We start from the raw sequence: 25,436 nt of genomic DNA, 5'->3' as shown, positions 1-25,436 counted from the left end.
GAGGTCACAGTTACAATGCCTCCAGAAGGCGGCAATCCCCACCGCAACACACAAAACGAAGGGGTAGAGCTCCTCACCCAAAGGAGCTTTCCTCTTGTTGCTGGAATGAAGGCACAAAAGCAAGGATGAAAGGAGACTCTCCATCTGTGTTCCACACAAGAACATCCCAAAGAAAGAGAAGGACAAAGAGCCAAATATGTAAGAGGGTCCAGGGGTTTTATACTGGGTACGGAATAGGCGGGGAAAGGGATCTCAGCCAATGGGATAGGGACAAGCAGGTGGGGTTGACAGGAAGGGAACCAATGGGAACAACACATAGGAGTGACTTAAGGAAGGATCCAATGGGGCGTCAAGGAACAAAGAACTTTCTAGAAACTGATACATATTAAACAAGGAATATGAATATACATAACTTCATACATAAACAGGGTGGGGAAACATTAACCAATCAGGGGAAAACATGCAAACATCAGAACAAAGGACTCATGGGTTCTCACCGTGACTGAAGTTATGTACTAAACTTGGGTTGCTGACCACCACAGCTGGCTGTTTGAGTTTTCCTCACGAGACGGAGTGGCTGGAACCACCTGCAGCACCAGAACTAAGAAGTACCAAGTCTTTTCAAAAGTGCTTTGAAATGTCTGGGATTAAGCAGTGGGTATAGCGTAAGGTTTTGCCACCGCCAAAACTCTTAAACCAGAGGTGAACAATGAGTTACGTTTGTGTTAAGTCAGGGGACCCAGTGAGAGTCTCCTATGAGCGCATGTGGTTGCAACAAGGACTGGATGGTGATTGGCCTTGTTGCCTAATAAAGATGACCATGAATGCAATGTCACTTCTGGCCACCCACTGCCATTGCAAGTTGTGCTGAAGGCAGTGTGTTTTCAATGGAAGATCTGTCACTGGAGGTGCAACCTCCCTCATTCCATCTGCTCTCTACCAGGGACTTACCATGGTAACACAACTGTGCCTACAAAACCAGTATGAAAAGATAAAGCTCACTGGAGCACTCCTAAGGTTCATTTAAAACAACCTGAGTAAAATTACTTCAGATTCAAACTGATACAGAGGCCTGGGGTATTACCAAATTAAGTATTTTCTTGGCACAAACCACTGTTCCTGTTTAGAGCACATCTTCTGTAATGACTGCCATTATGCTGTTAAATGTTACAGTACTAGGTATTTTTATAGGATTGAAAGGGCATCCTTCTGGTTTGTTTTTTTTTTTTTTTTTATGGATAGAAGAATAATTATATCCCATGACAAAAGCTGAGGAAGAGGAGCAGCTGTTCAGTCTTATCCAGTGGGAACTGTCAGAGCATATGGATCTATTTTTCCAATTTTAGCTGAAGTACTGAAGGAAGTTGGCATTCTTGATTCCTTCTAACATAAAATAGAGCAGAAAGAAACCCTCCCTAATGCAGGCCATGATTAAATAATGAATTTTATTCATTTCAAGTAGGTTCAAAGAGAAAGCAACCAGAATACTTAGAAAACAAAACAGACAAATGCCAGGAGAATTCTGGAAGTTATTTTCTTGTATAAACGGGTGTCTTTCTCCACAGCTACTTCCTCCTTGAGCCTGCCTGCTGACAGGAGTTTTTGATATAAAAGTACAGGATAAAATCTGTGCTGTTCCTTACAATCTTATTCCCTAGTACCTCTCTCCATTCTAAGAAACAGGTATTTGATGTCATATATTTGTGTAATCAGACCTAACCTTCACAGTTTAAGCCCAAATTAAAAATTTACTTTTAGGTTGATTTCACAAATTCCTTACAAAGATTTTTAAAGTAAAATGAACTCATCAATGCGAGATGCAACTCTGAAAAATTCCACGTATTTCAAACTGGTTGGCATTCAGAATTTGGTAAAAAAACATGCAACCAACCGTAAAAGCAAAACAAACAGGCTGTGGGATGAAGAGGATACACTGCCCAACTATTAAAATCTGGAAAAGAGTAAGTAACAATGTACCAAGTAACAGCCTTCCCCATATCTTTAGTAGTAGAAATACTGATATTTGCTCTATGGGGTAACTTGTTAGACAACAAGAAAATAGAGGCATTTATCTCCCTTTAAAAAAATCAGTAATGGATGGGAGGCTTTTCTGGTTTTTTCTGTTGACTATGATTAAAAAAAGATTCTGTTTGGGTCAGAAAAGAGGAAAACTGACATTAAAAATCACTTTGTCACAATGAATTGTCTTTGTTCATGCTACAGAACGCTGTAATCACACCAGTGGAAACCAGGCTCCATCAGGTTCTAAAATGGACTCTGAAGAGATTCCTTCCTGCAAGACAATGGTGACCTCTGTTGTTCCCTGCTGTTGGTACCAGCCGTGATGTCTTCTGGTCTTGTGTCACCCACTGGTTCAGTAAGGCACTTTGAAACAAGCTGGCAGTTACTGAGGAAATACATGCCCAAGTGTTGCATTCTAGTTTCTGGCCAGGAAAAGATGTGTCTATTCTGTACTCCACTTGGGAAATTTTTCCTTGAGGCTTTCCTCTCAAGAAGCCCCTAGTCTGGCTACCAGGTTTTCCAGCTCATAGCTGGGAATCACTGCAGGAAAGAACAGTTGCAAACATTTTAGACCAGAGTGCTAATAATAACACCTGCAATGTGTTATGAGAAAAAGCTGCAGGTATGATTATAGAGAAGGAAGTTGGAAGAAAGAAAGAACCTATTTTGAACAGATTCCATTCTAAAACTGAAGCTTAGATTTTAACAAGGTGTTGGGTTGCATGAATCTTTGTCTCACCCTAAAATGCATTTAAAAAAAAAAATTTGGCATGCTTTCCCACTTTAGTGACCCAGACTTCGTAATTCCAAGGGTATTTTCCCTAGTGCAAGAGAAACTTCAGTATTTTTTTTTTTTTTTAAACCTCTTTAAATTGCTGACATGAGGATATGAGCTGACATAGTTTGGAAACTGACTCCTTTCTCTCTTGGCAACATTTCCCAGGCAAAGTTCCCTGCTTTTTCCTTGGGTTTCTCCAGACTGATGATCTCCTCCATCATCTACTTACAGTCTCTAGAATGTCTCTATCATAGGTAGACACATCACTAAAGAAAGCACACAAATTCAAATCACTGGTAAGGAAGAAGGATGGAATAAAATAAATGTTCTGTTAGGAAATAAATCCCTTTTTGACCTACTATAGCTACCAGTGGATGAAAAAAAATGGGGAACAAAATTCAGCTCAGCCACAAGATTTGTATTCAGCTCTGAGCTTGTTAATTGTATTGGCTGTTCTGGAATGTCTCACAGAGAGAGAATATTTTGAAACCAAAATTGGCTTCCAACTCTTCTAGAAATAATTTTTGGCTTATTTTGATGCCATCAAACCTACAATGGTTTTGGATGCCGTGGTTACTTTTCCTATAAATTTAGAAATACATCAGAAGTAGAAAAAGGAGAGCATCACAAAAGCCTTCGGTGTGACTAAAAACATCTCCTGAATATGGGCGGCAAGAAGGAAGAATTTTGCCCAGGTTTACTGGTGATGTCAGCCCTTGAAGAACTGAGACTGCACTGTTTCCTTTCAGGTTTGTGCCAGTAGGGAACCAGGGAAAGGCTCTTCCTTTCTATCCTTTTCTAAAAATGGGTGCAAGGTTTCCCTTTTTCCAGTCACCTTGGACTTCACCGGATGGGGTTTTTTTACTGAAAGATGGGAGCAATTTCACAAGCAGCTGCAATGGCACAGTGAAAAAGATCTGTCATACAACAGTTAACAGAAGTTCATAATATCCTTGAATATACCCTTTTTAATGCTCATTTTTTGCCTGAGAACCAAGAAATACCACTTGACAATGTATAAATCTATATTTATGTCAATTCTTGATAACAAGCAGAAAATACATATCAGCAGAGTGATAAATCAGTTCCCCAGGGTACAGAGCAGCCATAAAAAAGAAATGTAAAAATAATCAATTCAAAGTATTTACAGCAGATGGAGCTATACATTTTGCTTTGATCATATGCTATAGGATATTCCAAGATAAAGTCTAGTTTGGCAAGGACTGTGGTAAGCCAGTGGTACTGTCTCACCAAGGAATGGATTTAGTCACAGAAAGCATCTCATAAATTGCTGCAATTAGCTCTCCTGGAAATCATCCTTGTAACATCAGTAGAAATAGCAACTCAAGAAAAAATTACTGCTGTATATTGGTGTCTTAATAAAGATCACAGCTCAAGTCTGAGGCTTTGCTATATCCACTCACCAGTTTGAAGGTTCTCCTGCCCCAGCTGGCTTTTGTTTACCAACCAGGTAAAATGAGCACTGAGGAGAGGATGAAGGTTTCAGTTTACACTACCAACAAGAATATGTGTGATAGCCACAGGTTATCCTTAGGAGGTCCGGGCTCCTGCACAACCAAAGTGCATACTCAGTGTGTATACTTGTGTAGGGCTCCTTGTTTGAAATGAACCCTGTGCTTGTCTTTGCTGCTGCCAAGATCCAGATGGATCCAGCATCTTTCCTATGCTACATGTGCATCATCTTCAAGCTAAGAAATTGTGATTACACAGCAAGGATAAGGGAGATTACTTTTGAGTTTCTATCAGAATTACTTTTGTCCTAGAGTAGTTAAAAGAAAACCAACAGTTCCTGTCTTACTATGTTTGAATTTGAACTAAAGTTTAGATCTCATACTATTGTAAAAGTTTACTCTGCTTCCACACACTGAGATGACCTATCTTGCCTGTTTGAACTTTACACCTCCCCAGTGCACTTGCAAATTCCTAACCATAGTGTCAGTAGTCAAAAAAAAAAAAAAAGAACCCAATTTAAAAAAAAAAATCACCAAAGTGTATTTAGAGATTTTAAAGTTTTGGTAAGGAAAAGTGCTAGATGCCCTATCCTTGTAAACATTTGGTCAGACTGGACAGGGCTCCGAGCAATCTGATTTTGGTGGAGGTGCCCATTGCAGAGGAGTTAGACTGGATGACATTTAAAAGACTCTTCCAGCCCAAACCATTCTATGATTCTGGAAATTGCTTTGTTAACAGGACTGGACCCAAATATCCCGAATTCTCAACAGCACCATGAGTATTCTCTTGCTATGTATGCTTAGGTGTGGGGGAGGATGGTCCAATAGGCAGGTACAGCTACTCCAGGACTGGCTAGAAACACTATGAAAGCATGTGAGATAATTTGATTTTGTAGAAGGATTAGAGGAATATTTACAAGTCCTAAAGCGTGATACCCATGAAGCTTTTAGAGAAGAAGCATTCCTATGCCTTTCACATATGCCATTTTCTTTCTCTGTGTTTATCCAATTTAGATATATTTTTCAGGAGACTCCATCATAGGGCTGATTCTGAACCGTATTGCAACTCTATTGTACTTTATTTTCTTTTTCTCATATACTGCAAACGGAATTAAGGTGTAGGGAGAAGTACATAGTAAATATGAAATGGTACTGCAACTAGTAATTTGCTAATCCACAAGTCTAAACATGTACAGAGAAACAGCCCAGATAAACTAATTGTAAGAATAGTAAATAATTAAGCACAACTGTTTTTGTAAGCTTTCCCATGGCTTGCCTTTATAATGCCAATTTCTATGTGTTAATAAATTAGTAATTCTTCATCTTTATAAAAATTAAAAATCAGTTTGTTTATTGACCGGAAAAAAAGTTTAGATTCTTCCTCCAAAATGAAAAGTCACTTTCTGGGTAAGTGGGAAACTATGCACTTTATGAATTTGCAGTCTTTACTAAGGTCTTCTCTCCTAAAAAGTGCATTTAGTTTCTGGGCACGAAAATGTGTAAATAGAAAAAAATAATACATATATATATATAATAGATAAAATATATACTAATAACAATTAAATTAAACAAAGAATCCACAAGGACGAACCCACAGGTAACAGATTAGATACAGGAAGCCTGTCCATTTATTTCAAAATTGGAGATTCTGTAAAATAAATTGGAGCTATTCACTAGTAAATACTACTCTTCTTACAGCATAACAGTTTCTAAAAACATTTTCTTCTGGTGTACCAGCTATACAGAAGAATGTAGTTTTTTCTCACAAAAATTAGCTATGAGCAACTAGTGCAAACATCCAATACAAGCCCCTCACTGAAAGTGTTCAGAAGAAATGTATTTAAAAGTACACGAAAATGCATTTCCTTCAGTTTATCTGGACACCACTCAAATCCTCCCAGCATTTGTTCTCATTTTAAAAAGTCATCATTCCTCACCACTTGCCAAAGAGAAACATGTATTTTAAATATTACATTCCTTACTTACAATGATTTATTTACGATGAAGTCCCTCATTAACTCTTTAGCCATCTAGTACTTTACATTTTAAACTAGAGAATTTTAACAAGAAAGGTAAAACAGTTTATTCAGCTTTTTACACAGCGGTATACAATAGCGCAAAGTGGTATGCCTACTAAAATGTTTTGTTCAAGACAAAAGTACAAGTTGAATTTTTTATTACAGTAAAAATACTTATTTGACTTGTGTAACGTATTTGGCATTAAAATGTGACTGCATTGTTTCTCTCAAGAACTGAGCAGCATATATGTTGAAATTTACTTGATTCACAGTAATTTTGAAATAAACGAGAGTGATTTTCTGTTACAGTCTTAATAATGGCCATGGACCAGGGACATCCCTGTACAAACTGGTCCTTGGACACAGCAAATCTGTTCTGTGAATCAAAGAGATTCCAGGAAGGCCCAGTGAAAATCATGAAAATAAATTACTTACTTGGGGAATAAGATATTACCTGGCCTGAAAATAGCAGTGATGGCCAGGAACTAGCCTTTCTTGGAATGGTAGGTTTCAGTATTTCTCACTAAGGTAAAATAATTTTTATTGGTCCTTCTAACATTTTCATGAAGAAAAAAATATATTAATCACTCAGGGGCCAATTTTATGTTCCAGATACATAAACTTAGACATTTCCCCCACTATGGGGAGAAAGTAAGATGGTTCTCATTTTCCAGTATCAGCAGTAGCAGCTGCTTGGAATGGAATTGTCAAAAGTGCCACTGATGTGGAAGGAGGTTTTCCATGTCTTACATTTAGTGGAGGAAAGAAATCCTTTGATGCTCCACAATTTCAGTTAAGATAACCCTGCAATGACTATGGCACTTGAAAAAATAAGGGTTAATTTTTCACCCTTTGTGAGCTTGAGTTGTGTGAAGCAATGGACAGAGTAAGTGAGCTACTCCGCAGAGAACATGACTTTTCTGGATCATTAAATGTGTGTGTATCCCATCCTCCTGCATGAATGGCTTCACGATCTTGGGCTGGTATGGGTGAGGACAAGCCATACTGTGTATCCTGTTTATATACAAACCTGGAAAGTGAACAATCCTAAATTGGGCAGCTGTAAATTAGTGTTATCAGTGGTGTGCCAGGGGACGTTATTTACCGGACAAAAACCTGCACAATGCAGAAATACAAAGGATTTAGTGGTTTTTACCTCCATTCAGATCTGTTGCCTATTAGCTCAAAGGAAACAGCAGGCAACCTATTGTCAGGGTATGAGCTTTCAGCTGTGGCAGTTTGGGAACTTCCACGGCCATATTCCAGCCTGGAACCTCACCCTTGTTTTCCAGTTATTTGTTCCCTACTGCTGTTCTCTTAATTCAAGATGGAAGTAGATGTTAACTTCCTCTCTTTGGAGGGTTGATTCTGCAGCATTTAGGCAAACAAATGCTCTGTGTAAAATGGAGGTAACTGAAGTGAGTGGTGTATGGTTGGTGTACATTGGATTTGCATGGGCATTGCATAGGCTTCAGTGACTTCCTGGCCTATGTGGTTGATGTTGATTTAAGTGCTCTCAGGGCCAGATCTGGTAGTGTGTGCTTAGCACACAGATGTGTTGCACCGACTTCCACAGAAGTAGAGGAACTGAACACATCACTGGATGCATTCATGTTTGTGCTTGGCAAGAAGGGACTCCCAAGTATTTAAAGCTAGCATAAGTGATAAAGCACTATTACAGTTATTATCATGTTAGATGGCTGAATGTGATACCACATACAGTGGCCAAATTAATCTCCTAAAGCTCAGGTTCTGTGAGGGTTAGTGTAGAGACCCCTAAAAACCCCCATTGGATATGGCATGGTACCCCTGTAAACTCAATGGAGCACTACTTGAATAAAGAAGTTACAGTCATACTGAGCAGGAGTAAACTGAGAGTGTCCAGAAAACGTAGGGGATTTAAGTGTGTTTAGACGCCAAATATCAACATGTAGAAATTTCAGCCTCAGGAAGTTTTAATGGAAGAAAGTAGCTCACTCACTCAGTATATTTTGCAACTTTAGCTGAAAGTTTAACATCACAAAATGACATATTGCTATGCAGCTTTAAGAATCACACAAATGTATTCAATCATTTCCCCCACTTTTCAAATCTCCTGCTCATTAAAAGCTCTTCTCCTGTTTGCAGTTTCCAGTTTTCAAACGGATGACACAACCGATGCATAGCTTAATGTTCATTCTCATGAGTCATAATTAATAAATAATTGTATCACATACATAGAATTTTACAGGTACTCTTAAAATGGTTTTACAGTTCTATTAAATATATAGATAAAATAATCACTGCTATATAAAAAAAAATCATTTTAAAACAGCTGAACTCTCAAGCTTTGCATAAAATTCTGTAGACACATTCATTACAATCTAGAAACTCAATAAAAATACGTTTTAGAGCTCAATCTCTCAAAAATATTCATGGCATTGAAAATTGATTGTCATTTTTTACTGTAGTCTGTGCTTGCCCTGCCTTTGCACTGATAATTTCCTACAGTTTGGCAAAAGCTATATTCCGGTCAGTTTGTAGATTATGTGACTGTTTAACTCATTTCCTCAACTCTAAGTCATCTGCCCCATAAATGTTTAGCGGGGTTCTGTCTTTAATAGTGTATCTTTCCTTGCACTTTCTATAAAATCACAATGAAACACTTTGCAGTTAAGTTACATGACTACGATGACATTGAACCATCCTATTACAGTTGCCACTCAGTCTTTAATGCTGCTTCTGTGAACACCAAGCATCCTTTATCCAGTGATCCTCAAGGCACTTCCTGATGCTTACACTTCACAATGCTCTGCTACCCACGTTTGCTCAAAACCGGTAGGTTTTAGAAAGAGTCTTAACAGATCAGTACCCCTGTGTATCTGAATTCAGCCACTAAATCAATATACCAAATGTGGTCAGTTCAAGCTTAGCATTTTTCAAAAACCCAGGCAAAAAATCAGGAAAAATTTCCTGTATTCAGACAGTGCACAGATCTGTTGGAAAATGGGTAGACAATAGATTGCCCACCAGCCTTTAAACCCTCCACTACCGCCAGCCAGTCCCCTGGGCAGCAAATTAAAACAGGCTTTGCCATAGTGAGTATTTCAGAATCAGGCTTTTAGGCAGTAGCTCAGAGTAGGCCACAAACCCCAAAACGAAGCAGTGTTTTGAGAACAGGGCACTTGCATTAAGGGATTGGATCTTGCACTGTGGAAGAAGAGATGCAGACTCACGACTCAGTTTAACTGAGGGAAGCTGCTGCTTATGCAGATGTCACTCTTTACTGTTCCAGGTAAAGGCAAAACTCTGAAAGTTCAGTCTTTTTTTTAAGCAAAGTTGACAACATCAGTATTATCACTTTTAGTGCTTCACCCTGGATCTTCTCACCCATGGAATGGCTGGGTAAGGTACACTGCTTCTGTTACAGCACACCCACAATAAAACAAACCCAAAAAATTGAAAGCAATGTAATACCCACTATCATGGAATGACTTAGTATTTTTTTTATTTCATCTATTTTGGATGGAAGAAGCAATCTCTCAATGGGATAGGCTGGAAAGTGTACATCAACTGAAACACTGGTTGAGATGACCACTACAATTGCTGGATGCTGTCTGACATTTAAACTGCTCATTTCAATGTTTCAGTTACTGTTCATCAGTGGGAGGTAACAAAGAAAACCTTGGGTTTTCTCCTTCTTGGACAAAAATAACAGTGTAATGACATTTCTGGCATCAGTGCATTCCTGTTCACCTTTCCATTCTTCATGGATGTCAGTTGTTTAGATAAGACATCCAAAGAGCTCCTCATCCTGATTAATTTTCTTAGGAGGAAGGAAAGAAGACAGAAGGGAGCATATTTTACTTGATTGAACTTTGATAGCTGTAAAGCCCTATAAAGAAACTGTAATCCAACTCCAAATAGCCTCTGCTGAAGATTAATAAACATGGAAGAACCAGAGTAAAGATACAAAGGGTCAGAAAAAGTTATAAACCAAAGAAGCCTATGAAGAGTGGAACATAATGAAAAGCTGTCAACAGTTTTGCTCCAAACTAGTGTAGTACACTGCTGCTTGCTGCTATTAGATAGATGCTGTACCCCAGCCTGGTATTCCCTGGTTTTCAGGATAAGCATAAAATGTTTCTTGTACTAAGTTTTATTCTTTCAGAGGAAAAAGCATTAACCCTTCAGCTTTCTATTTTAGCCTACTTCCAGAAAGCACCTTCAAAAATTCTAATATAGGTTTTCTTTTGGAAGAAAGTATCACTGTCTTCCACAACTAGCACAAAAAGGTTCATGAATCACAAAATCAGATGACTCAAAATGTTGATTGCTTTCATGAACAAGATGAAAGAAATGTCTTTTTTTTTACTTACACTGATTTAAACCAAATTAAGTTGGGACATTTGGATCTCTTCCTCCCAAGAACAATGGATCTTATTTCTAGGTTCATGGGGTGAATCCAGCTCTAGTCAACAGTGACAGGACAGAATAGGAAAGATTTCAGCTTTGTTGAAAGGTGTTCATAATTTTATCTTCAATGTTTAAGATCTCCTGACATTCCTTATTTCTATTGAATTCTAACTGCAGCTCAGGAGAAAAATCCCAAGGGAACAAAAAGCTTATGAAGAAGAATGAAGTGTGGTGGATGGTTACGATTACCCCAGCAGATAACATAACTACAGACAGGTTTCTAATACCTGCAAATAAATTGCTATATATTCTGATGTATCTTGATCCCAGGTACTATAAGTTCATCTGAAAACTTAGCCAGGGTAGGGATACATCTTATGCTACATAAAATATATAAAACTTATAGCCACGTGATTTAATTTTCACTCAGTGTAAAATTATGAAACCCTTCATTTAAGGAAGTACATTGCAGTCAACCTTCCAAATTTTCAGGTGGAAGCAGCAATGTGATGTAGTCTCATAAAGCATACTGTGAAACTAAAAATGTGCCAATGAGAAGTAGTGACTTCACTAAAAGTCGCATGGAGAAGTTACTGCTATTGAATTGAAGACTTCTCTTTTGTCCTACAAAGCATGGATTACACCTTCTCTGGCAAAAATCCTCTACCAAATATCCTAAAGTGATCATTGATGTGGACAAAAATTACAAGAGGGAGAAGTAGCTCAGCTGTGCCCATGGACAAGCCACAGGAGTCTCTTCAGTTGTGCTAGGATGTCAATACTGGTTGTCAGCATTTCTCTGTATTTAGTTTTACATCTGTCATTTCTTTCTCAATTGATTTAGACACTTAAAAGATATTTCTAATTCTTTTACCATGCCCTGGTGCCTTAAGAGTAGCCTCAGCAAAGAAGGCACCTATTATTTTTTGTATCTGCAAAAGAGAGAAATCGTTATGCAATCTGTAAGTAAAAGCAGCAGAGAAACTAAAGCAGAAGCAGACTCAGAAGCACTGAGGTACCTTTAAAAAACTTTAGTTCCTGGCCTGAGATTTCCCATATAAACTCTCCTAAGAAGCAGCTAGCATGTATGTTCTTCGCATTTCTCCATACCCAATTTACTCCTGCAAATCAAACATACCAAAAGGTGCAGGAGAAAAACGACTTTAAATCCTAAAAAAATCAAACTTCCCTACCACAAAACCCTCAACCTGATCTTGTTGTCCACTGGATTTGCTACTGGAACTGTAATCAAGTCTTGATGTGTGTTAGCTACCTGTAGCTCTGCTCTGCCTCCAACTCTTTCAAATAATTCCATGGAAAATGTGAAGAAGCATTTCTAGCCTTGCCCTTGCAGGTGGTCAGATCCAGAGGTAACTCAACACCATCCCTCTTCCGCAGCTGTCAGGCCCTACATAAGAAAATTAAGCCAGAAGAATAATTTTTGAAGACTAGAGCTCTGAATTGTTCATACTTCTACTGATAATTATCTGGTTTTATTTAGCATCTTATAAAGCAAGGCACAAATGTACAAAATTGCATCTACTAAATCGGATAATTTTTATATATATTTACACAATTACCATAATATAAAACGTGCTTTGACACTGTCATAGCACAACAGTAGTGGAATTGAGGACAACCTGATAACAAATACAAATACCAGGTCCTGGATTTCTGTTTGTGCTTCACCTGAAGGAACATATTCATATGCAGGTACACAAAGCAATCCAGCCACCATCTTTTATTTTCCACACCTCACACAGATCAAACTTTGTTGCTAAGAAGCTGTGGAAGGAGTAAAAGGCAGTAGACCAGCACCCAGAAGAAAATGACGAAGTAGAATAGCTCTGGCTGCTCAAAAATAGTAATCTCATGAGTTGGTGCTGGAGTCTCGCTTGCTTCCAAGTCCTTTTTCTTCCTGAAAATGGGAGAATTCAGTAAGAGGCAAGGAAAAGAAGAAAAAGCCTTCAGTGTTAATAATTACTGTGAAGATCACAGGGTGGACTAAAAGACAACAGTTTAATGAACCTTTTCAGTCTAGTCAGGTGGAGGGCCCCAGCTGGACTAGGAGGGGCATACTGGGTGTTAGCAGTGTGTTCCTTCCAGAGTCAACGTATGTAGGAATCCATCTTCTGAAAACTCCAGACAAATTCTCAGATAGTTTAAGTACATGCCATTATATCACAGTCGTCTGATTTAAGATTTCCACCAGTCAAAAAGATACCCTTTTATTTTCAGAACAGTAAACAGAGTGCTGGGCAACATGTCACACTTCCACAATTTCGTTTATACACTGGATCTGAGTTGATATATTTTCCCCAAATCATCTACTTTCAGAGCTCCTCATGCTAGGCACTAGAATATTAAACAGAAAAAGCCCAAGACTTCCAACCAAGAAACCAGCTAGTAGTTGGGGGTTTGCAGGACAGCTCCAAAATTTCAACTTCCCAAATTTCCAGCTGCGGTTCATAAGAGCAAAGCCCAATGGATTCTGCCAGCACCACTGAGCTCTCACCATGACAAGGAAAGGTCTTATTTGAAAAGGCACAAGATGATACAATCATTTTATAATTTTATATTACTGTAAGAAAAACACTCTGGTAAACTGTTTTTAATCTACTTTTGGAGAAAATTTGTGTTTTTCTGGCTTGGGGCATCCGACTGGATATATACCTGAGTATTACACAAAATTAGCTTAATATCAGCAAATTGTACAACTGATACAACTGTAGCAGCTATTTGTGTGGGGTTTTTTTAACAGAAGCATAAGTGAGACCAGGCCAGTGGATCCTGATAATATTTTGTATGTTTTCTGCATCTAAATATAGCAACCATTTTACCTAGAAGTTCTGAGAGGTACTATTCATACCATGTATACTATTAGTATCAGCTAAGAGGCAAAACCTAAAGCGATCCTTGTTTCTTATAGATATTTAGACCCTAATACCAAAGGGATGCACACTCTGTGTTCATGACGTGTCACCCTAAGTCTAAACTAAACACACATAAAAATTATCAAAACTCATAGATGCTCCAGCAGAGGCCAGACCTTCACTGAAGTAATTGACTTTCCCTGGCACTGATCTCACTAAACATTGTTTTGACAGTCTTCCAAACCTGGAAGGAGTCATCGCTGCCAGAGGGCCTAACATTTGAAGTTCGCCCACTCTTTTCTCAGCCTGAGATAACCACCACGTGGGGAAAACGCTCAGAATCTTGCTTAGACAGCTGAATCTTTCAGGTCAAGAAAAAGCAGTTTAGTCAAGGGACAGATTGAGCGATAGCGAAATTTTGTATCTTACACCTATGGGAAATGTGGACTCTGAGCCATCACAGAAGACAGTTGCTACCATTATAATTAATTTCCAGCTCCTTTTGTATCACTGCTAGTAGTACCTAGGAGTTATGGATTCCTTGAAAAAGTCTGTCTGAATAAGAACCACTCACCCAATGATTAATGGATTTTCACCCATATCTGTCATCTTCTGCTCGTTTACACCATAGGTTTCCTTAAACAGACCAGGAATAGATTAGATAACAAAAATAAAATTCAGCATCTCACAAAGGTGGTAACTGTGTATTTTATGCAAATTTTATCTAATGTTTGCTCAAATAAAATGAAAGTGTGCTTATAAACATATTCCCCGTCAGAACATCCAGTACTGCAGTCTGGTGCACACACAGAAAAGGAAAAAAGTTGTGAAATAAGATTTTTTTGCTTTCAACTGCTTTCATCAGTTGAATAAAGCTCCCCTCATTCATATGTATTTCTACTAGCTCTGACAGCAGTGCAAAACTAAAGCATCTGTGTGAAACCTCCCTTTCATTGAACACTGGTGGCAGCATTTTTTTTTAAAACTCCTATATGGTCAGAATTTTATTTTTGTGTTGAAAAAAAGCCATATTCCTACCCTTGCTCAGCATGACCAGATTGCTGATGCTGTCCCTTCCTTCTGACTTTAAAAATAAAAATCCAGACCTCAGCTGTATAGAGTGCTCTCAAGAAACCAGTATGAATCGCATCTGTCGTTAGGGGCGCAGTTGCATGTTACAACTAAAATTCTTTTAGGGTTAGCCGCTGATAATGTAATATACACTGCTACTGTGAGGAAAAGGGACGGAGCCCAATTTTTCAAAAACAGTGCTCTTCAGGAGACACCCAGCATTTTTGCAGGGCTGAGACCAGGGCACCAACATCATACAAAGAATTGAAGACTAAAAGAAACTGGGGCAGCAAACAAAGGCAGCTTCAAACAAGCAAAATGTTGCAGCTATACAGTTATGATGAAGTAAGATTTAAAGTTACAATAGATTTAACTGTAGTATTAGGTACTTCTTTGTGAATTTGTTCAACGTTCAGTTTAGTATGTATTTAGGAGAGTTCAGTAAAACTTTGCAACTATGCCTGGTTTTAGCACTAAAATTATTAGAAGTCACAAGACTTTCATACTGTCACAGGCCTTTTTACAGTGTGTGAACTTCTGGAGTTTAAGAGAACCAGAGAAACAGCAATATATCCACACTCACCTCCTCAGAAGCATTATGAGAAAACCTTTTTCGGAGATGAATGTTGGCATCACTGTCACTGCTTCTGAAATGTATGTAAAAGCAAAGTTTTTAAATTCATAAAGCTAAGTTAAAAAGAGACACTGCAAATGGACATGACAGGTTTAAGCTACACAAAACCACAAATATGCATTGTTGTATGTGTTAGAATATGGACTGGAATTTATCAGTAACATGATAAAAATGTCTTTGGGAAAATCCAACCCACAATAAAAAATTCATATGCTCAAAAAGAAATCTTTTCTGAAAAATTGTATCTGAGAGCATTTTTGCACCTTTGACATCATTAAGTGAGAGTATACCCAAGTTTTACAGCCATTGATATAAAAAAAATTTGGACTGACAGGGAACAGAAAGCTTGAAGGGGAGAATAAGTTTTTCTAAGCAAACTCTCAAATTCATTAGAGTGCTCCAGTGCTAAGCATCAACAAATTATGGTTCATGTCCCACTCAAATAGATTACCTAAGAATAAATTAGAACATAAGAAAAAACAGAAGTGAATGGTCCAAAATTAGCTGAGTGTCTCTGTACTGGGCCTGGCTGGGCTGCAGTTAAATTTTCCTAGAGCAGCCCCTCTAGTGCTGTGCTTTGTACTTGAACCTAGAACAGTGCCAGTCCCACCCCAGTGCGCCGGGGCTGGGCAAGAGGCTGGGAGGGGACACCACCAGGAGAGCTGACCCAAAGTGACCAAAGGGCAGTGACACACACACACGTTCTTATATCTGTCTTCTGAAGCAACCACTACACCCTGCTTCCCAGAAAGTGGCTGGACATTGCCCTGCTGATGAGAAGCAGAGAACAAATAAATTTTTTTTGGTCTTCTTCTAATTAGCTTCCTTTTGCTTTGCCTTTTCATTGAAATGCCTTTACCTCAACCCATGAGTTCCTCGTCTTATTTTCTCTCTAACACCTCATTTACTTGTTCATAACCAGAAAAAACATCCAAAAAGTATCTACTGGAATCAATCAGTGTCATGCTTCCACATAGTGTCACAATGCACATAGACTGTTTCATCTCCATTACAAAATAATCTCTCTGTTGGAAAAGCAGTTATAACACTTCCATGCTTAAAATGCACTGGGCTTCCACTTGGGTTTTGTGTGGCAAAGTTTGTAGCACAGTCAAATCAAGTCCCACTGACTCACTCAACATGTTTAAGAGAAACACAGAAAGAAGCCAATGAATCCCAATACTTCTTCCTAAAACAAGACTACAAGACTACAAGAAACATCCAATGGACAGGGCACATTTCAAAAGACCTGTCAGGTGTATTTAAGACAAAATTAATGTAAAACACCTGGTAAAGTCCTGGAATTCAGCGTTTTGTTCCAGGTTATCTTGTGATAGAGTAGTAGTGGCAACTTCTGAGATCTGCAAATCTTCTTCAATCATATTTTTCCCTTCCTCCTCCTTATTACTATTTTCTTCTGGTGTCTTTATGGCTATTGGTAAATCCTCTAGATGTTCTTCTATGGCCTGTTGAAATTAAGAAATGTTTTGCGTTAGACAACAAGACTGATTCCCCACCCTTCCAAATATCTTAGTGGTGCAGCCTACTCAGATGTTCAACTGCAGGTAGTATGAGACTGAAAGTCTCACTGAAGAGAATAAAAAAGCAATGCATTTCTTCAAAATCTTTTGGAATACACTGAGCTATAAAGTATCATCAGTCTGACATACATACATACATACATACAGTTGGAAAGTCAGATCTTTCTATTAAAAAGTCATGACATGACATGGCTCTTTGAGGCAATTCACGACTTTTTTAAATCTACCCCCAAACAGTCTTTCAAGTTAACAGCAAACTGACTTCATTACTGTAGTTAGTGTCAGGACCAAAACATGTTCAAGCAACGTGTCTAAGCAACATGTAGAGCAGCACTAAATGGACACTCATTACTGAAAAACACTGTCAAAAATTACTGCACTGGAAAACATGTAAGGCACTTCAAAGCTGGTGTCTGCAAGAGGACATGCAGGAGCAAACTGCCTAAACCAAATACCCTCAAAGTGCCCACTTCTTTCTCCTCCTCTAGTGCAGACAAGCCTTCATTTTACTGACGTAACATAGGCTACTCCAATTGGTTTTTCAAGTTTTTGTAGGCAAACTTACTTGGATTGAGACAAAAATTATCATTGCCTGTATCCTTTCTTTAGAAACCATACTAATTTCTGTTCATCTCATTATGGATTATTAAACATACCCTCTCTGGTAATCTTTTATGCCTAGGGATTATACAGTAACCTCAAACTATTTCAAAACATAATAAAAATTCACACTTTTGCCATACTATTAGCTCATCTTTTATGCTTAGGGATTACAGAAGCCTCAAATTATTTTAAAACATAATATAAATTCACTTTTTTGCAGTGCCATTAGTACTAGGGTTTATTTTCTCTTTTAATGTCAGATCTTCTCAGGGATCTGCAATTCCATTCATACCAGTAGGGGGCTGTGGCAAACAGTGTAATGGAATGGGAAACCAAGTACATTTTAAACATTTCTTCCAAACACTGCAAAATGAAAGCAAATGAAAACCACTGGGATCTGATGCTAAGCCCACATATGTACACCAAGAAATGCTGGTAATAAAATAAAATAAAATAAAATAAAATACCTCAGGATCTTGTGGAGTAGTGGAATCTTGATGGTTGGTGGCCTTATTACCATCTTCTTCTATTTCTGACTCTTCTACTAGTAATGGCACTTCTTTTTCATCAGAAAAATTCACGTGACTGCTTGTTTTTGTAGTTTCCTCCTCGCTGTTCTCAGTATCTGTTTCTGATGGAGGGGTACCCAGCTTATTCTCCAAGTCTGGCTCTGGAGCGTCTTCCTTGTAGTCCTGTTCTGGTAAGTTCTCGTCATGTAAAACATCTGTTACGGCTTCAGAAGCAGCTTTTTCATTTCCTGTATCATAACCTTCGATACAAGGCTCGAGGTAAGCATTCAGAACTGCTGATATGGGAACATTATAATGTGGATAATAAAACAGATCATGGGGGATCACGGATACTTTTGAAGAACTGGGTAGCGCTTTAGCTGCAGACTCAACTTCATCACAGCTGTCCAGGTCCTCTGGAGTTTTAGGTACATCTGAGAGAGAGTCATCAGATGTTTCATGCTGTGCAGATAGTTCTTGGCTTTCGAGATTAGAACCATTCAGTGAACAAGGGTTCATTTCTATTGTCTCAAGGACAGGTGATTCCTTTATATGTTCATCTTGTGGAAGTGTCTGTATTTCCTCATCTAGAAGATGGAGAACATACTTCTGCGTATCTTCTTGTTTTGAGGTATCTTCTGGTAAAAGAATTGAAGACTGGGGTTTGCTCTCTTCTACTTTATTAATAGAATCATCTGTAAGTATACCTGAAGTCCAGGATAATGGACTCAAAGAAGAAGTATTGGCTGAAAGGCTCTTGGTTTCATTGTCATATTCAGTAGGGGTTTCCTTAGTTAATTCTTCAGAGTATTCTTCAAAAGAGTCAATGGAATTTTTCTGATCTGTCAGAACAGCTCGAGAAAGGTCATTGTTCTCTTTCAGTGGATCATCAGAGATGCTCCCTTCACCTGGCATGAATTTATCGTTTGGAACCTCCCAAGAGGAATTGGATTCAAAACTGACAGATCCTGTAATTTTCAGTGAGGTAGGCCTTTGAGGCTCCTCTTCAGACATTCCCTGTAAATCACCAAACACTTGACTTGGTTTCCCATTACAATTTTCAGAAACGGTTTCTGATGGGCTTCTCTCAGGGATATCAGGAATATGGACCTTTGGCGGAGCTGGATGACTCCTTTCATGATTAACAGTATACATATTTTCTTCGCTTTCGCTTAAAATCAAGATTTTGCCTTCCTTTTCTGATGGTGTGTCTTTGATGTGGACATACGTGGACTCAATTGGAAGCTCCTTGTCAGGATCTGTAAAGTCTTCCTGTAAGTGATGATATACCATTAGAAGACAAATCCTAACTCAGGTACCATTTTACATTTCCCAAACACTATGGAAAGAATAAATACCTAGTCTTTCACTCCATTACCGTGTGAGTGGCCAATTAATAACTCACTTATTTTGAAAGTAGGATTTTTTTTTTTTTTTGGCAAGTCAAGTGCTTTGAACAAAGCTCAACGTCAACAACACACTTGAATAGGAAGATCAAAATGCAGACAAGCCTACTCTTCAGTTGTTAATGTATTCATCTCTCCCTGCTGCACCTGTGAAGACAACTGACTTGGTTTTTTGACATCCCAAACCCTGGGAATAACATAAATCTAACAACTCCAATAAATCCATTGTGAAATATATTGATATACCAGCTTATTTCCTTCCAACACTCTATTAAAAGAAAGTCAGTTTTTTACTTTGTCCATTAAAATGCCAACAAGTCCTAAAGTCAACCAATCTTATTGCTCATCTAATCTAATAATAATTAGATTATTAAAATAATTTTAATTCCAATTACTTTAGTAATGCCTACCAATTTTATCAGCTACAAAATATATCCCAACTGTAACTTTCAGTCAAGAAATGAGAGAAAATGCCTGATTCTCCAAAAGGCCTTTGCCAATTCTTGACACTGTCAGTCCTTGCTTAATCCTCAATTCTTTATTTTTGCATCAAAGTACTGGTCATTTCAGGTGCAGTTTATTTCATGCTTATAATGAGTGCTTTTTACTGTTGTATTGACAAGGTTCAGATTTTGGTATCTTGTGTCTCATACCTGCTAAATTCAGACTGATCATGGCCCTCAAACTTGAGAAGATAAAAGTAAAAATTGAATTTGAAGTCCAATGGATCACTATAGACAAAGGAATAAATTTCAGCCTTATTTAAAACCAATATAGCGAAGCAGTAGAGTCCTATGAAACCAGTTCTAACCTCTGAAAGTTATAATTGGATGTAAATGTATAAAAGCCCTGTTCTACCTAAAGCATTTTAGCAATCACCAATGAAAGCCCACTCCACTGGATTTAACAAAAACATGAAAAATTAAATCCAGGTTTGTTATTTTAGATAGCTTAGAAAGAAACCTAGAAAATAAATCTGACTTTATTACGTATACCAAAGCAAATTAAAGAAATGACAGGAGATAGGAGTAAACACATACCCCTTCCAGCTCTGGGAAGTGCTCCAGAAATTGTGCCACATATGTCACAATTGACTGTTCATCGGGTGACTCCACCATGATATCTGTGGAGACAGACGCAAGGGGCTTGAGCACACACAGCTTTGGAACGCTCTTGCAGAGGAACAGATTGTCAGACATTTATCCTGCCGCTATGGTCACAGAAATAACTTTTTTTCTGACAGATAAGAGAGATGCTCTTCACTGCTGATGGCACTTGACAGAGTTCTCAACATCCTATTCACATTCATTTTTTCCTATTTCCAAACACATACTGAACCCTGATCAGGGTTCCTTCTCATCCACTTTTATACTGCCATTTATGCTGTTGTCACTAGACAGTTGAGTGGTTTTGAGCAATAACACAGAGCTTTATTTTTATCAGGATGTTCCAGTCTTCTAATAGGTGATGAAAGTGCAACTGTGCTTTCAATCATGCCATCAAGGCCTAACACTGGTCTAGTAGAGTTCAGTAAAAAGAACTACAAGAAGTCCATTTATACATACTTTATATACACATACACACTTAGGTTTACATGTATAAATATGTGTGTGTATATATATGCACTGTAAAGGGAAAACTGGGAGATGCAAATGCATTTGAATGGGTATCTCTCCATTTGCCTGGTATGGCAGCCTCACACACTTCATCATGGAGTGACATTTAGTCTCTGCAGATTAGGTGCTACAGAACAGTGCTAATGCACTGAGACACCCCTCAGCACAACAATTAATGTCCTCTAGGAATGCAGATGTCAAAAAGCATCTAAGCATGAACCAGGACCAGTGTACATAGCTAAAAACATGGTAAGATCTCTGTCCCCAAAGAACTTACAAATATGACTGGAAGCATACAACGGCAAGCCACTGACCATTTTTATTTTTCTTATCAACAAGCTCAATACACTAATCACATCAGCAGCCTAATCACTGGGAGGTTTTTGGTAGGTATCACAATGCAATATTAATAAATTCATTATAGTCTGAGTGTTACCCAACAAAGCTGATATAAGCGTTTTACCTTCTGGTTCGAGGAGCCGAGGAACACCCAGTTTATTCTGTGCTATGCTGAAAGCATCCTCCAGGTTTTCTCGTGCTGATTTCTCTAGTGCATGTTTCATGTCTACCAAAGTACAATCTATGGCTTTTATGACGGCTAAGAAAGCAAGGCCACTCCTCCAACTACTTGTAAAGTCCTGGACTGCAACGCCATACCTAAATAGAAATACATACATTTTACATGGGTGGTTTGCTAGAAAATCCAAAGTAAAGGCATCATCATTTTCAGACTCCTGAAAGTTAAAACGTAAGGTTGCTGAGTAGCACCTGTCACATCTGAGATATTTTTGGATTTCAAAATCTAGAAATACATTCAGAAAACACATGGCTTCACAAACTGATGTGGCTAACAGCTGACATCAACCTGCTTGTAGGAAGTAGTTAGTGAAAACAAAGCCCTCAAGAATTCAGCAACCACATTTAACATTCACAAAACCAAATGTCTCTGTGATTCCTGTTTCTGTTGCTCTCCAGCATTTTAATGCCATAGCTTGGGAAAACTTCCAAGATTTAAACATTTAAACACACAAGCATATATTATTCACATTCCTGTGTACTTGGCCTTCTATAGCAGAAAATCTGCCAAATGAAAATGGTGTCAGCATATGCATAAACCACAAGAGTTTTAGATGCCCAAAGTTTTGGAGGAAAAAACAGCCATCAAACTTGCAATGGAATACAGCCCCAGAAGAGAAAATTCTGCACAGATCGTGGGGTAACAGGATTACAGTGATGCTATTATGTTTTTAATACTGCAGTTGCAACAACAATTTTCTCTTATTAGATCTTTTCAATTTGCACTCTTTGACTGGGCTGAAAAGTCTTCGGCCTTTACTTCTCAGGTCCTCACTTTTGTTGTACCACCTGTTAATGATGACTTCAGCCTTATTTTGGACTAAAATTGTGCTTCCTCTATGGTCTGTCCTGGCAGCAGTGAACTACAGATCTCAATGGAAGAAGTTTATCTGCTCAACAAGCACCCTTAGTTTCACTGGAGATAACCAAAGGATGATGTGGTCCACAGGACCAAGTATTTAAGATGTAAATTTTTGTCTTCAACACTAGACACAGAAAATTTGTGTTCAAAGGCAGATTTGGACATATAAATCAACAGACAAAAAAGCCAAATATTCAGCTAACCAACCTGTACAAGTAACTTTAACACATGCCCTCTTTAAAACTCTCTGCCAGCCACTACTTCAAATAACAATATATGTAAAATACACTCGAAGCATTTGCATGTGCATGAGACATCTTACACTGCAGTTTTTTAACCTGACAGTAATTCTGCCAGGATAAAGCATTACTACACAAAATGCTTTGGTGAAAGAACCACTTTTTTATTAAAGAGGAGAGAGATGTGTTGTGCAATGGAAATGCACTCATATGTTACAAGTTCAAGAGAAGTGACTTAAGTTTCACCCCCTTCCCCTCTTTAATTCTGAGGAAAGAGGAACTCTAGTAGGGGTTCTGTCCTTCAAGGCACTTTGCAGTACACAGAGAAGCTTCCTCAGGGCTGCTGCTTAATTTAAAAGGCTGCTGATAAAGTCTTTCAGTACATCTGTTTTTTTGGTTCATCCCTTGGTTATACCTAACCTTTAATTAGCAAAAGATGTCAAATAGACTGCATGAAAGCTGGGGTCTGGGGAGTAGAGAATGATCCTGTTTTAAACAGCACCAAGCAGGTTAGTGCAAGTTAACATTTAACACTCAAACCATGGAGCCAGCAGCGGCCTTCAAGGTCAGATGGCTGCTGTAAACACATGGCCATAGTGAAACACCCCCCTGCAGAGACCCTGTGCTCCCAAACTTCAAAAGCAGAAGAAGCCACAGCACATGGTAACATACCCATGGGGCAGGACAGAGAAAAGAGACTCAGCTTCAAAAGGGCAGGTGGCAAGACTCTTTTGTTCAAGGGTTTGTTAGCTTACTTTCTGGTTTTCCTCTGAACCCAGATTAGAAGGGCCCTGATGGCTTTCCGCTGATCCTTCACTGTAATGGACATGTTTCTCTCCACGCTGGGAGTGCTGGGGGATGTGTCTGATTCTGGACCACTGGGCCCAGAGGACAGGCTGGAGGAGGAGGAGTTCCTGTTGAGGTTGCCTGTCAGCTCCTTAATCTGTAATAAAAGATGAAATACACAGTGTTCTGCTTTATCACTGGCTGCATCGTGTCCTTGTTTTCATGCAAACTTTAGAGATCAGTGCCATAACTGAATTTTAAGTGATAATTATAAACCTGTTCATTTTAACTCTCAACTTGTATTTTTCAAGCATGGCAGCCAGCAGCAGCCCAGGCAACAGAAAGGGCAAGCAACCAGTTTGGGCTGAACTACGCAAATTAAACAAAAAGCAAAGAAACATGTCCTTGAAAGAAAAATTAGTTTAACTGAAATCGTTCTCTTCACAGGAGTTGCTTGAGTGAAATGTTTTTAGCAAAGAAATGGTGACCTGCAGCCACACTCCTGTCCTTGATCAGTGCTGACATTTGAGACTCTGCTGCTTTTTGGGCCCCCTGTGCCCTCTGCTGCCAGGGTGACAGGTCCTGGTCACACCATCTTTGCCGGTGAGTCTGCCTGGCCAAACTGGTTCTGTGCAGCACTGTTCAGCCTGAGGAGCTCAGCCAGGGAAAAAAGCCCCAGTGCAACTTTGAGATCTTTTTTTTAACCTTATAGCCATTTTTTAAATCAGACCAAGAGAATGAAAGGGCCTCACAGTCTTACAAGAGTTGCAGAACCCTCCCTCCATCTCTCTCTGTCCATTAGAATTTGGATTGTCTAGAAGGTAATTTTCAAACTATGTGTAGGTTAGGGAGCAGTTTTAATCTAAGCCTGGGGATAAATAAACTTTCAGGCTCAAATACGTTTTATCAGTTCCAAGTCCTTTGAGATCTTTCATATGACCATGTACATCAGTTGCAAATTTTTGCCATGTTGAGTAAGTCTCCAGAGAACAGTGATTCTAAATGGAATTTCCCACCACACTGGACCAAATCCAGAAAAGGTAATTGAAAATAAACTGTGACCTGGAACCAAACCCAGGACATTGGTTCAGATCCAGGGAATCTGGAACAGAACCCTGAGAAGGCACAGGAAAGAAGGGAAAGTAGTAATCTGAAGCTCTAATTCAGGTCCAAGTTAAATGAGGGCTTAAATTGTCTCCAATTTACATCAAAATAGGTCCAATGAAGTAAAATGAAAGCAGCTGCAAGTATAAAATTAGTGTATATTAGGAGGGAAAAGCTCAGGTTTAGCATGATTAATTATGTTCTTTAGGATTAAAAATCAATTTAAAAATCACTATTCAGCTGGAATAGATGGATACCATGAAGACCGATTACTTATGGTTAAAGTGTTCAAATTTTATTACCTGAAAAAACAAGATTATATTCCATATTAGTCCAAGTACCAGAGAGGAATTTCCATCTGCTATTTCTGCTGCATCAATGCTAACAAGCTTTACCTGTAGAAGAGATCATAAATTCAGAGCCAAATTCAAAGCAGCAAGCTATATGCAAAAAATGCACTGAGACTGCTGGATATGTCCATACCACTTCTGGCACTGACAGGCCAGCAAAAAAGCAATACTGAAATCTTGTACCAATGAAAATTTGCCCTGATCACAATCACCCTTCTCCTGGAACTCCTATCTGAAACCCCCAGCATAGTCTGCAGAACAGAAGTGGACTCAGCTCTGCATTTTTGGGACTACAAATGCATTTTCTCCATACAAAAATGGAAGAAGATGGGGCCTCCTCCAGTGGACCCCACTCATAAAAAGGAGAGTCATTTCTCATACAAAAATCTAAAATCCTAGTAAGTTCTGCTTACTTCTTTTCTCCTATGCATCTCCTTTCTCCTTCCTTATCCCACCTTACACAGCTTGTCACAGAGTTCTAATTAAATCAGTTAGCAATGGATAGGGTTGCCTAATCCAAGCAAACTCTAGGCTTTCCCACACTGAGGTTCTTTCCAGCTGATAACACCAGGATGTTATTC

The 25,436-nt window shown here is 38.7% G+C and overlaps 1 protein-coding gene and 1 long non-coding RNA gene across 3 annotated transcripts in view; one reads left to right on the top strand and one right to left on the bottom strand.

Annotated features, from left to right (window-relative positions):
- Window positions 1-430: 430 nt before the first annotated feature.
- On the top strand, window positions 431-6,334 carry LOC116445052. The gene is made up of 2 exons (XR_004240637.1): window positions 431-665; window positions 2,224-6,334. It is a non-coding gene; the product is annotated as an uncharacterized LOC116445052 (long non-coding RNA).
- CLMN (calmin) overlaps window positions 5,871-25,436 on the bottom strand; it is a 75,954-nt gene continuing 56,388 nt past the window's right edge. Inside the window, exons 5-13 of one of the 2 annotated variants that reach the window (XM_032111089.1) lie at window positions 24,808-24,900; window positions 23,371-23,558; window positions 21,402-21,595; window positions 20,363-20,445; window positions 17,875-19,188; window positions 16,551-16,729; window positions 15,213-15,276; window positions 14,133-14,194; window positions 5,871-12,603 (exon numbers count right to left, since the gene is read on the bottom strand). In XM_032111089.1, the coding sequence (XP_031966980.1) occupies window positions 12,450-12,603; window positions 14,133-14,194; window positions 15,213-15,276; window positions 16,551-16,729; window positions 17,875-19,188; window positions 20,363-20,445; window positions 21,402-21,595; window positions 23,371-23,558; window positions 24,808-24,900 (2,331 nt within the window). In that variant the 3' untranslated portion in view covers window positions 5,871-12,449. The remainder of the gene's footprint in view (window positions 12,604-14,132; window positions 14,195-15,212; window positions 15,277-16,550; window positions 16,730-17,874; window positions 19,189-20,362; window positions 20,446-21,401; window positions 21,596-23,370; window positions 23,559-24,807; window positions 24,901-25,436) is intronic. The other variant, XM_032111090.1, reaches the window with a different exon arrangement.

The sequence above is a fragment of the Corvus moneduloides genome, chromosome 6 (assembly GCF_009650955.1).
Source record: "Corvus moneduloides isolate bCorMon1 chromosome 6, bCorMon1.pri, whole genome shotgun sequence".
Taxonomy (NCBI): Eukaryota; Metazoa; Chordata; class Aves; order Passeriformes; family Corvidae; genus Corvus; species Corvus moneduloides.
The sequence above is the reverse complement of the archived record's forward strand: the minus strand, read 5'-3'. Positions and strand labels throughout refer to the sequence as shown.